The sequence below is a fragment of the Budorcas taxicolor genome, chromosome 5 (genome assembly GCF_023091745.1).
Source record: "Budorcas taxicolor isolate Tak-1 chromosome 5, Takin1.1, whole genome shotgun sequence".
In the NCBI taxonomy this organism is placed as follows: domain Eukaryota; kingdom Metazoa; phylum Chordata; class Mammalia; order Artiodactyla; family Bovidae; genus Budorcas; species Budorcas taxicolor.
This window is the reverse complement of record NC_068914.1, coordinates 41,745,723-41,757,640: the sequence shown is the minus strand read 5'-3', so window position 1 is coordinate 41,757,640 and position 11,918 is coordinate 41,745,723. Positions and strand designations below refer to the sequence as shown.

General features: G+C 52.6%; 1 protein-coding gene across 3 annotated transcripts in view; it reads right to left on the bottom strand.

The window, feature by feature from the left end:
• C5H1orf198 (chromosome 5 C1orf198 homolog) overlaps positions 1 to 11,918 on the bottom strand; it is a 127,751-nt gene that overhangs the window by 96,728 nt on the left and 19,105 nt on the right. For all 3 annotated transcript variants that reach the window (XM_052640293.1, XM_052640290.1, XM_052640289.1), the window contains one exon: positions 1,265 to 1,810. In XM_052640293.1, the coding sequence (XP_052496253.1) occupies positions 1,265 to 1,810 (546 nt within the window). The remainder of the gene's footprint in view (positions 1 to 1,264; positions 1,811 to 11,918) is intronic.

Sequence of the window (11,918 nt, the reverse complement as noted above, 5' to 3'; positions counted from 1 at the left end):
GATCAGTCCTGGGTGTTCTTTGGAAGGAATGATGCTAAAGCTGAAACTCCAGTACTTTGGCCACCTCATGCGAAGAGTTGACTCATTGGAAAAGACTCTGATGCTGGGAGGGATTGGGGGCAGGAGAAGGGGACGACAGAGGATGAGATGGCTGGATGGCATCACCGACTCGATGGACGTGAGTTTGAGTGAACTCCGGGAGTTAGTGATGGACAGGGAGGCCTGGCGTGCTGCAATTCATGCGATCACAAAGAGTCGGACACGACTGACCGACTGAACTGAACTGGTGGCTCAGCAGTAAAGAATCCACCTGCAATGCAGGAGCCACAGGAGACGTGGGTTCAATCCTTGGGTCGGGAAGATCCCCTGGGTGGGGAAGATCCCCTGGAGGAGGGCATGGCAACCCACTCCAGTATTCTTGCCTGGAGAATCCCACGGACAGAGGAGCCTGGTGGGCTACAGTCCATGGGGTTGCAAAGAGTCAGACACGACTGAAACGACTTACCGTGCACACAAACACACTTACTTATTTTGGATTTGGGTGATCCTTCAACACTAGCTCTGTTTAAAGTCCTAAGCAAACACTTGCTCTTGGCTGCATTTTCTCCAGTAGTGCAGGGCAGCTCACACTCAGGGCTCTACACACAGGGAGACGTGGAGAAGACAGTCGTGCTGCCTGTTCTCTTACAGGGCCCTTTCTTCACGACTCACTGCACCTCGGCAGTGGGACTCTCAGATCTTTCTTTTCCTTCTCCTGCATCCCCGGAAAGAAGTCTTTTCCTTAGGACTCCACTTGGGACACCTAACTCTGTTTTGCTTGGAAACGAGAAGCTGCCCCTCACTATGGAAGCAAGTCTCCTGTGATCTGCAAAAAGGCACAGCTGCTCCTGGTGGAGGTCTGGGGGTCCTGCCTGCTTCCCCCCGTGTCCTCAGGATACCTGCAGCTCCCTTCCTCAGCCACAGAGCAGCCCAGCCTTGCAGGCCCGTGCGTAGAGCTGGCAGTCAAACCCCACCCACAAGCAGAGAAGGGCGGGGGGCATCTGAGACAGAACCACACAGCAAGCAGACGAGTCACGGCACCCAGACAGGCGCACTGAACACGTTTCCTGCATGTCTGTTGGTTGCTGAGCTGAGTGACAACCCAACAGGCCGCCGAGGGATGGCAGAGGAAGAATGCATGGACATCTGTGGCCCACCCGCCCGCCCCTGTGAGGCAGCCCTCATCCCTTCAGCAGTGAGACCCTGGCTGAAGCCAGACACCCACCTGTACAGGCACGGGTTCCAGGAACAGAGCATCCTCCATGTCCTCTGCAGCCTCCATGGCCTTGGGAGAGACGGGCTTTCCCACGGGCCCAGAGGGGCTGGCTTCGCCTGGGGGGCTGGCGCAGGCCTGGGCGGGCTGGGGCCTCTCGCACTCTGTGCTGACGCCGGGAGCGGCCCGCTGCTCCTGGCGGAGGGGGCTGGGCTTCTCCGCCTTTGCCTCCCTGGCCTTCGGTGCAGGCTCCTGCCGGTAACAGGCCGGCAGGACCTTCTCCCCTTTCTCCATAGACTTGATCTGGCTGGGGGTCAGCGACTGGAACTCGGCCTCGGGGCCCTCCCCACGGGACCGCTCTGCGTTGATCTTCCAGAAGGATGCCTCCTCTTCCTTCCAGGCAGGACCCAGGGCATCCAGGCTGGAGGACTTGCCGCCCTGCGGGGCCCGGAGGACCTGCAAACCCTGAGGAGCTTTGGATGGTGGCCTGGGCTCGCCGGCGGTGCTGCAGCTCGGCTCTTGGATGGATAAGGAGGAGATGCTGAACTCCATCTGACTCTAGCGGGATGGGGGGAGGGGAGGAGAAGTACAGCAACACCTTCAGTCAACAGAACGGGTGTGCCGGCCTAACATCTCTCCAGGAGCAGCCTCCCGCCTGCTGTCCCTCTGCTGGGACGGTCTGTCTGTCCTCAGCAGTGATCTGCAGGGCTGCCATCACATCTCTGAGACACGGAGGAAGCTTTGAGAGCAAGGCCCTTCACTCTGGATGCTACAAACATCTGAGACTCCTGCCTCTGACTGACAGCTAAGGCCTCTGCTTGGTGAGCAGATCACCCACATGGCTCGTCAAGAGAGATTCCCACACCTTCCTGAGGAGGGTGACTCTCCCCTTGGCAACAACAAGGAAGGGCACACGGTTAGCATAAGACCACTGCAGTGAGGATCCAAACCCAAAACCAAGTCCCCACCTCACAGGCCTCTTTCTTCCTGATCAATGACAGCCGGCAAGGATGAAAAAAAATCCAGCAGTCAGACCCTGCTTTCCTGGGCTAAACCAAGAAAGTCAAAGGCAGGCCTCAGTGCAGCTACAAAGATTTCACCACCATTCCCCCACACACACACCCCTCCATCCCATGCTCTGCCTGCATGCCTGCTAAGGACCGCATGTTTGTGTGCCTCAAATTCCTAAGTCGAAGGGCTAACTTCCAAAGTTAGTATTTGGAGACAAAGCCTTTAAGAGGTTTAGGTGAGGTCATGAGGGCAGAGCCCTCACGACAGGATTAGTGCCCTTGTAAGAAAAGACAGAGCAATGCTCACTTTCTAACGCCTAAGGACACAGTGAGAAGATGGCCGTCTGCAAATCAGGAAGCGGAGTCTCTCCAGGACCAACCTGCTGGCACTGTGACCTTGGACCTCTAGCCCCGGAACTGTGGGGAGTGAACGTCTGTTACTGGAGGCCCCCAGCCTGCGGCATCTGCTGACAAGACAGGCTTCCTCTCCTGTGCCTTCCTCAGCGTTGCCCTGCTGCCCTCAGCCGATCCTGGTCCTGTTAGGTGGGGAACCCCCGAGGGCAGGGCCATACCCCACATCCAAGTGCCCCCCAGACACTGCCTTATTCTGACACTGCTAACCACTAAAAGCTGTAGGACTGAGCTGGGCGTACTCAGTCGCGTCCAACTCCTTGCAACCCCATGGACGCTAGCCCACCAGGCTCCTCTCTCCGTGGGATTTCCCAGGCAAGAATACTCGAATGGGTTGCCATTTCCTCCTCCAGGGGATCTTCCCACCCCGGGGGATGGAACCCACATCTCTTGAGTTTCCTGCATTGGCAGGCGGATTCTTTACCACCGCACCACCTAGGAAGGCCAAGGGTGAGCTGTATGACCAACAAATCACTGGGTGGAAACCTAAGCCCTCTGACAGTAGTGCACCCTGGAGGCTGTTCCCAAGTCCTACAGAGCAAGCAATCTGCTACCTCGATGACTTAAAAAAAATAAATAAATAAAATCAATCTGGGGCACTCCTCTCTTCCTCTCTACTTCTACTCTCGCATACATTCCCTTCTTCTTCTTAAAATAAAGGTATCAGGACTTCCCTGACAGTCTAGTGGCTAGGACCCCAAGATCCCAGCGCAGGGGGTCTGGATTCAATCCCTGGTCAGGAAACTGGATCCCACAGGCTACAGCTAAAAAGACTCCACATGCCACAACTAAGACCTGTCTCAGCCAAATAAATAAATATTAAAAGAAAAATAATGAAAGTAGTAAAACTATGTGCTAAAATTTGGGGAGTTAGAAAAAAACAATCATAAACTTTCCCTCTTCCCACAATCTCTATTTCTTTTTGTATTTTCATGTAATCTTTTTCAGATATGTGTTTTATGACATTGCAGTTCTGCTATGCATATAATTTCGGTATTGTTTTTTCACTTAGCACCATCATCAATGGTGGGGTGTGGTCTTTGTAACTATTCATTTTAAAGGGCATAAGATATTTCATTCAGTGGCAGTCCCACCATCTACTTTCCCACTTTCTTCTTATCAGACAATTGGCTACTTCTAATTTTTGTTGTTATAATTAAGGCTGCCATGAACATCTTCTTGTATATAGCTCTCCCCATTTGGAGTTCATTCAGTCAGATAGATTTCCAGAAGTGAAATACCAGACTACAGCAGGTTTAACCCTTTCTTCTATCATGATTTTGGGTGCATACCATTTGTTTGCCAGGGGCTGCCCCAATTTTTAATGCTGTTCACTATGTATCAGGGTAGCAATTGTAGCCACTAGTTCCCTATTAAAACATGGTTCTCTGTTACTTTAATGCATACACCTTCACTTAATAAATGGTGATTCCAAACTAGCTTTTATAAACAGCACTCTCCCAGGAGTCTCACCACTGAAACAAGTTTGTCAGGACAAGGACGGAAATAGTGCTTTTCCCACAGAAGCTGGAGACCTGAGCCCAGGGAGCTGCATATGTTCTTTTTGGCTGAGACTTTTCCTCAAACCCCAGATTCTGATAGCCAGAGGACACCCTTCGAGATGATGCCACAAGGAGCTCTAGCTACAAGCACAGGCTGCACGGAAGCTCAGGGTTGTAAGATATAAAACCCAAGAAACGACATCAAAGCTCAGGTACCGGGGCTCACCAGACACAGTTTCCTTTCTTGATGAGTCTTTCATCTAAAAAGTTTTTATTCTACAAAGGACAAAAACAGAGGTTTGGAGCAAAGGAGTGAATTGTCCTAGGTCACATAACAGACTAAGAGATAGTCCATTAAGAGATTGTGTGGCTGGGTTTCCAACCCGCAGCAAGTGATTCTAGGCTTGCAGCTATGCTGGGCATCACATCACATATAAAAAGCCAGTGGCTGCCATGGACAATGTCTTTATAGACACCAGAGATCCTCATATACAGCAGGATTTCTGTATGTCAGCAACCTAATCTGATTTATAGGTTTCTGAGGGAATCATTCTCAAATACTCCATATTTCCATGCGTGCATGTGTGCGTGCTCAGTTGCTCAGTCGTGTCCAACTCTTTGAGACCCCATGGACTGTAGCCCACCAGGCTCCTCTGTCCATGGGATTTTCCAGGCAAGAATACTGGAGTGTGTTGTCACTTCCTTCTCCAGGGAATCTTCTCAACCCAGGGAGTGAACGTGTGTCTCCTACATTGCAGGCGGATTCTTTACCGCTGAGCCACTTGGGAAGCCCACATATTTCCAAATTCCACAATAAAATATAGGGAGAATGTGGACATAGAGATGATGAGTTCTTTAAATATGCAAAGTGCTAAAAAAAAATAAACTGCTTGGAATTGAGACTGAGAGAACTGAGTTGAGATTGATCTGGAAATTGTTGGGTAAGAAAAGTACTTATACTGAGCAGTTCATCAAAGTTTAGGCTTTTTTAGGATCAACATTTCTCCAGTGGGGAGAAGCGCCTGGAAGCCTGGGCTGAACACAAGTCTACACAGAGGGCAGCAGTGGGCCAAGGCAAGGACCCTGGGGAGGGAAGCCAAGGACCCTGGGGAGGGAAGCCAAGGACCCTGGGGAGGGAAGCCAAGGACCCTGGGCAGGGAAGCCAAGGACCCTGGGCAGGGAAGCCAAGGACCCTGGGGAGGGTCGCAGTGGCTCCGGGGCTGCTTCAGGCCCTCCATCCGGACGCCCAAGCAGCACTGAGCTGGACGTGACAAACTGCAACACAACCACGGAGGCTTCCGTGGCTCCTTGGGCCACCAGAGCCCTCGTGACAGCTCCTCGGGGGAGGGTGACATCTGGGTAGAAGAGGGGGCCATGCTGAACTGGGGTGGCTACCTGGTTTGGGGCGCTCTAAGGTGAAAATGGGAAAAATAAGAATTTACAGAAGAAATAAAGTTCTAATATAATTCAGCTTCTAAGTCTTTTTTTTTTTAACCAGGCATTTGTTGTTTTCCATTCTGCAAATAGAATTATGATTATATAGCCCCCCTTTTAAGAAACAGTCTTCCTTGATCAGCTACACCGGTGAGGGTCTCTTTTTTTCCTACTTCTCGCCCCAGAAGCAAAGGTTTGTGGTTTGTGTTGAAAACACATGCCTGGGGGCTTCCCAGGTGGTGCAGTAGATAAGAATCCACCTGCCAATGCAGGGGACATGGGTTCAATGCCTGGTCCAGGAAGATTCCACATGCCGCAGGGCAACTAAGCCTGTGCAGCTACTCAAGTCCATATGCCTAGAGCCTGTGCTCCACAAGAGAAGCCTCTGCAATGACAAGCTGGCACACCTCAACAAAGGGGAGCCCACCACTCGCCACAACTAGAGAAAGCGGGTGCAAAAAGGAGCACTCAGCGCAGACAAAAATAACAGTAAGATAAAAAACAAAGTAACATGTGCCTGTTGGGAAGCGGCCTGGGCGGAGGGCCGGGGGGTGGGCAGGAAAAAAAAGAGGGACAGAGGGCCTTTTTTTCCTAACTACAGTTCATCTTCCTTGGCGCCAAGACCCCAGAATACCAGCAAAACTGGACCAGGACACAGTAAAAAATGGCTCCTGGTCATTTTCAAAGACACAGTTGTCCAGGTCACACAGAAGCAGTGTCTGCACTGCAGCCCCCTCTGTGCTTTAGAGCAGGGATCCTTGCTTTTGCTCCATGACTCCAGTGCCCTGGGCAGTCCTTCCCTCCCAGACCAGGACTCAGCCTGCCCTGTCTCCTGCGCTTTCTCCTGGGATGTCCCCCCAGCCCCGGGTCCACTTTAGAAGAGCCTTCTGCTCACTGGCTCAAAACCAGAGCCACAACCACCTTGTTCCTGGAACCTGTTCCTCTCAGTAAAGGGCAAACACACTAATGACCCAACCCAAAACTGGGCTCTTTTCTTCTCCAGTAAAAACGGAATAATGATTATCCTTACCTCCCTGGACCAGACTTGGCACACAGTAAGTGCTCAATAAATGCAGGCTACTGGGCTCTGCTCCTCTTCTGCTTGGTCAGAGGAGCCCCATCCTGGCCCACTATCAGGAGCAGTATGAGTAAGACACTCCCTGCAGGGACCTGGTGTAGCCACTGTGCTGTCCCGCAGGCTCCCTGCGAGATCTCTGACCTCACCTTTCCCCACACCCCGAGGCTAGGAAAGGGGGTCTTCTGACACTGGAGCTGATCAGTGAGAAGGAGAGGACAGCCCAGCCTTGGAACCTGGCAGGCCAGCAGAGGGACCACCTCCAGAGCCTGGGATGAATGCTAGAAAGTCAGGGAGCTTTCGTGCAATGTTCTCCGTCGTGGAAAAAAGTCCGTTTCTCCAGGTGCAGAGAAAGAGCTCTCAGGAACCCGGTAGCCACATTGAACTGGGTCCAGCAATGGGGTGCCTCATGTTAAAAACAGCCCAAGGTCAACAGCTCCCAACTCAGACGGCAAGCCCATGGGGGACTCAAGCCCACAGTCTCACACAAGAGGGCTGAGATGGGAGAGGTGGGGGTACTCAGGAAGCCCTCTCCCCTCACCCTGATGCTGAGGACCCCACCTGCAACCTCCCAGGTGATGGCGAGAGCCCAGGGCTGTGCACCTGGGGGGCTCAGGCCAGCTGGGCCAAGCCTGGGTGTCAGCTGCCCATGAGGGGACCTGGGTCTCAGCTGGCCACGTCTGTTCTAAAAGCAGAAAGACCACAACTGAGCCCAGGCTCTATTTTTACGTCCCACTCACTGGAGAGGAATGTGTAATATTTCAGGAAAGGAGCGTGCAGGCAGCCAAAACTGACTGTTTGGCTTGGCAGCCCGCGGCAGATCTAAACTGCTGAGACAAAGGCTGTAGAAACATTGTTAGAAAATACAATAGTTTACTAGAGCAAATCCTCATAAACTCACAAACCGTTTCAAATTTATCCTCCCCTCCTCCCCCTCCAAAGAAGAAAGAGGAAGAGGGGAAGATACTAAAAACTTAGAATCTCAAAATTAGCAGAATGACAACCTGGAGAAGAGACAGCAAGGACTAGCCACTGAGACTGGGGGTGTCAGACCCTCCAGGCAAGTGGGGCCTGGTGGATAGAGCCTGGGACCACCCACCCCTGATCCCCAGACCCCGGGTGTTTTCCCCAGGGAACTGGGCAGACAATGGGGAGTCCAGCTCCATTCCACCCAGCTGTTGGGCTCCATGGCAACTAGAGCTTGGAGAACACCCCACAGATGCCCAAGAGGAGGTGGGTGTGAGGAGCTGTAGTCATCAGGTCACGGGAGGAGCAGCCTCTGCCCTCCAGGCGCTTGTCGCCTCACAGGGATCAGATGCCCCAGCAAAGACCAGTACCAACAGCACGAATGAGTGCCCGTCCAGTGCGGTGCTCCTCAGAGGGGACACAGGAGGGGGACGGCCACAGCTCAGGGTGAAGGGTACGGTCTGGGCTCGGACGTCCAGCCCACACACCTCACTCAGCCTTCAGTTTCCTCATCGGTAAAAGGGCGCATTGTCGGGATGTGTCAAGGAAAGGCCCCGAGGTGCTCACCACAGATCAGGGGCCTGTGGGAGCTGCCAGGCTGCTGAGATGACTGGGCAAACCATAAGGAACAGGATCTGCTCTGGGCCTGCGGGTGGGTTGGACCTGCATGGGGAAGGCTGGGGGGCTGGGTGGGCTGAGGGCAGGGGCGGGGTGGGCCAGGCAAGGAGGCAGGAGACATCGGGTCCGTGGGGCAGGGCTCAGGGCTGCAGGAGAGACCAGCAGGAAGGACCCTTGGGGTCAAAGAAGCAGGCCAGGCCCTGGGCTGAAGGGGCTCACAGGTTACTGCACCCATGAGAGTCTGGAAAGGTCAAGAGCAGGGGACCACAGGTCCCCTCTGGATCTCAGGAAGGTGAGAGACAGCACAGGGGCATCAGGGAAGGAGACTTCACTGCCGGGGTCTCAGGGGCTGCAAGCAGGAGTGTTGCTGTGATGAGGGGATGGTACAGCTCCATGGCCCCCTGCTTCTCAGAAACTTTGGGCTGGCAGTGAAGAGGGAGAGCCAGGCAGAGCCATAACTGGAAATCCAGGGAACCCTCCATGTACGGATAACCTGATGGAACACCCTTCTGTCCCCCGTGGGCAGGAGATGCCTGCAAGCCACAGGCAGATCCAAGCTCCAATCTCTCTTCATTGATTCCCCCTGCCTGCCAGTTACGGCCTTCTCTGAGCCCCGCTGTCCCGGCCCACGCCAGGAGTAGTGACACTGACCTCCCGGGATGGAAGACTTGGACGTGTCTGCAATTCCCTAGTGTGGACCTCAGTGTATGGAGATGCTTTTGTGCCCAGGCATTTACTTCTCCTCCTGAAGAGGGGCTAGGAGGCCTCCCTACTGTGGGCATGGTCTGCACTGACCATTAGAGATCAAGGAGCTGATTCCCACCCAGCTTACTTACTATCCCCAGTGAGGCAGCTGAACCTCAGGGGAAGAACTCGGGCAGACAGAGAGGAAAATTCCAGACAGCCTGGGGGAGGAAAGCACAGTGGGGGTGGGGTCCCCAGAGTCCAGCTCCCCAGCGCCAGGGCCTGACCTGCCTCTGTAGGAGTCTCCTCTAAACTCCCCAGCCCAGAGGGACTAGGAATGCCAAGAATCCTCTCCTCCCCTCTGTGGAACATTCCAAGGCTGAGTGTTTCCCTCTTGAAACCTCAGGAGCAAGAGACAGGAATCCACCGTGAGGCCCTCCAGGCCCCCTCTGCGCCAGCACACCTGCAAGGCTGATGGATGAGGTTAAGATGACGACCAAGAGCACCTCACCGGCTGCGACGGGCACTTCTACCTCTGAGCCTCCTTTCATGGGGAAGATGTCAGAGCAACAGAGGCCCCAGGCCTGGCAGTCTCTGAAGGAAGCGACCCAGGAGGGGAGGGCAGGCTAGAAGGCTGAGCAGGAGCCAAGGAAGTGAGAGAGTCATCTCCTAGGCAGGTTGATAAGAAGTCTAGGGGCCCCCAAGGAGACAGGGGTCTGGAATTCTCAATGAGTAAGAAAGGACAAACTTTTTCGTCCCTCTATATTTCTTAGGATTATATAACAATAATGTATTCTGTTTGAGGACAGTCTCTGGAAAAAACCTTCCGGCTATTTCTGTCATCTTAAGGTGTAAATTGTGGGAGTAGGTCTAGTGAGGTCTTTACAACCTCCAGACATTCTTTTGATTTACTGTAATAACTAATTAGAGAGTATATAACTCCACTGGTAACACTAGCAAGGGGGTACTCTTTCTACCCCCTTCTGATGCCTATGTCAGAAGCTTTCTCTATCTCCTGTATACTTTAATAAAACTTCATTACACAAAAGCTGTGAGTGATCAAGCCTCGTCTCTGGCCCCCTTCTCCTCCAGAGGCCGAGAATCCCAGCGTCTTTTCTGTGGTTCAGCAACAACCTTTCAGAAGATCGACTGTGCTTGCCCAGCATTAAGGCCTCTCCTGATCAGAGCTGCCTTTCAGGGACAGACGACACTAGCTTGTCCATCCTCGGCAGGTCTCTGCAGAGGTCCTCTGCCACAAGCTAGCCTCAAGGAAGGAGCCTAGGCAGAGGTGCAAAAATTGGGACGAAATCCCAAATCCCTGAGATTAACTCTGCGCCAGACAGTCGTGACCTCGGGTCAGGCTGACCCCAGCCTCAGCTAATCTCTTGGCGGCTGCTAACCAGGGATCCAACCTGTGCCCCCTGAATTGAAAGTAGAGTCTTAGACACTGGACCACCAGGGAAGTCCCCCTTTCTGCAGTCAGAGCCGAGAAAGAGCTAGGCCATGAGTGGCCGTCACTAAATGTCTGCAGAAGTGGTGGTCTAATGGTTAAGACTTTGTGCTTCCAAGGCAGGGGGCATGGGTTGGATCCCTGGTCAGGGAATTAAGATCCCATATGCCGTGTGGCACGGCCAAAAAAAGAAAACAGGGAAAAACGTCGCTGAAGTGAACAGCTGCAGAAGGCATGAGATCATATCTACCAATGTGCATGTAGATATGTGTTAACTGCATGAGGGAAAATAACTGAAGGAGTGATTGTGTGCCTAAAGCTGTCCTCCTGTCTCCAAATGCACTCATCCCCACACTGGGCTGTTTTCTGAGAGCAAGTGATTACTCATCTCTGAGTTTAAGCACAATGCCTGACCCAGAATAGATGTATAATCAGTGTCTACTGAATTTTTGAAAAATCAATGAATGGTATCATAGAGACAGGAAGTAGAAGGATGGTTACCAGGGGGCTGGAGGAGGGGAAGGGGGGTTTCTGTTTACAGGGAATCGAGTTTCAGTTTAAGGCGATGACAGACTTCTGGAGACGGACTGTGGCGATGGCTACACGCCAGTGCGCACTCACGAATGGTTGAGATGGTACATTTCATGTTAGGTATATTTTATAACAAGATTTAAAACTAAAAACTTTTTAAATCAGTGGACAATAGATAATCAAATGAAATGACCCGGTGTCAGGGCTGTCAGAGTCTTAGATTCAGAACGGCACAAATGCCCTGCAACTCTCCACCAGAAGCTGCAATACATGTCCTCAAACCCCAAACCTGAGCTGGACCAGGCCTCAATTAGACCAGCAGAACAAAGCAGAGGGGACACTTTGATACCCACGCCTAGAACTAGGAAGGCCTTGTCAGCGTGCACTCTCACCCAGGGGAACTCTTCAGGTACCATGTAGCTCACTGGATACATGTGGCTCCAACCGAAAACGGAAGAGAGGCTATCCTCGAGCAGCTGGTTCCCATTAGCTGTCTGGTAACAACAGGTCCATGGAAAGGCCAGCAGAAGAACAGTCTAGCTGAGCCCTGCCCAGACCACTGGCCCACAGAATCAGAAGCAAAGAAACAAACGTTTCAAACCATGGAACAGTGGGGTGTCTGTCATGTATCAAAGATTTCAAATGATGAAGGGCCACCAGCCCTGCAGTTGGAGGTCAGGGCCACCCTGCCCTGGCTAACCTGCCTCCTGCAAGCAGCTCTCCAAAGAAGTTCTCACGAGTCTCTAAGTCCTAAGGAAGAGTGTGACAGCTCAGCGGGGCAGGCATTCGACTCTTGGCTGGGGCGAGGCGAATGTGGAATGCTGACTGGTAAGGACAGGGTAGGGGTGCGGTCCTTTGCACCTTGGAACACTTTCTGTTACTTCTACAAAGTCCTGACTTTAAACCACATAAGTTTGACTTTGAGAGCTCAGACAGACAGGTGAGGACAGAGAGAGACTATCAGTTCATGAAATAAGCTGGTTCT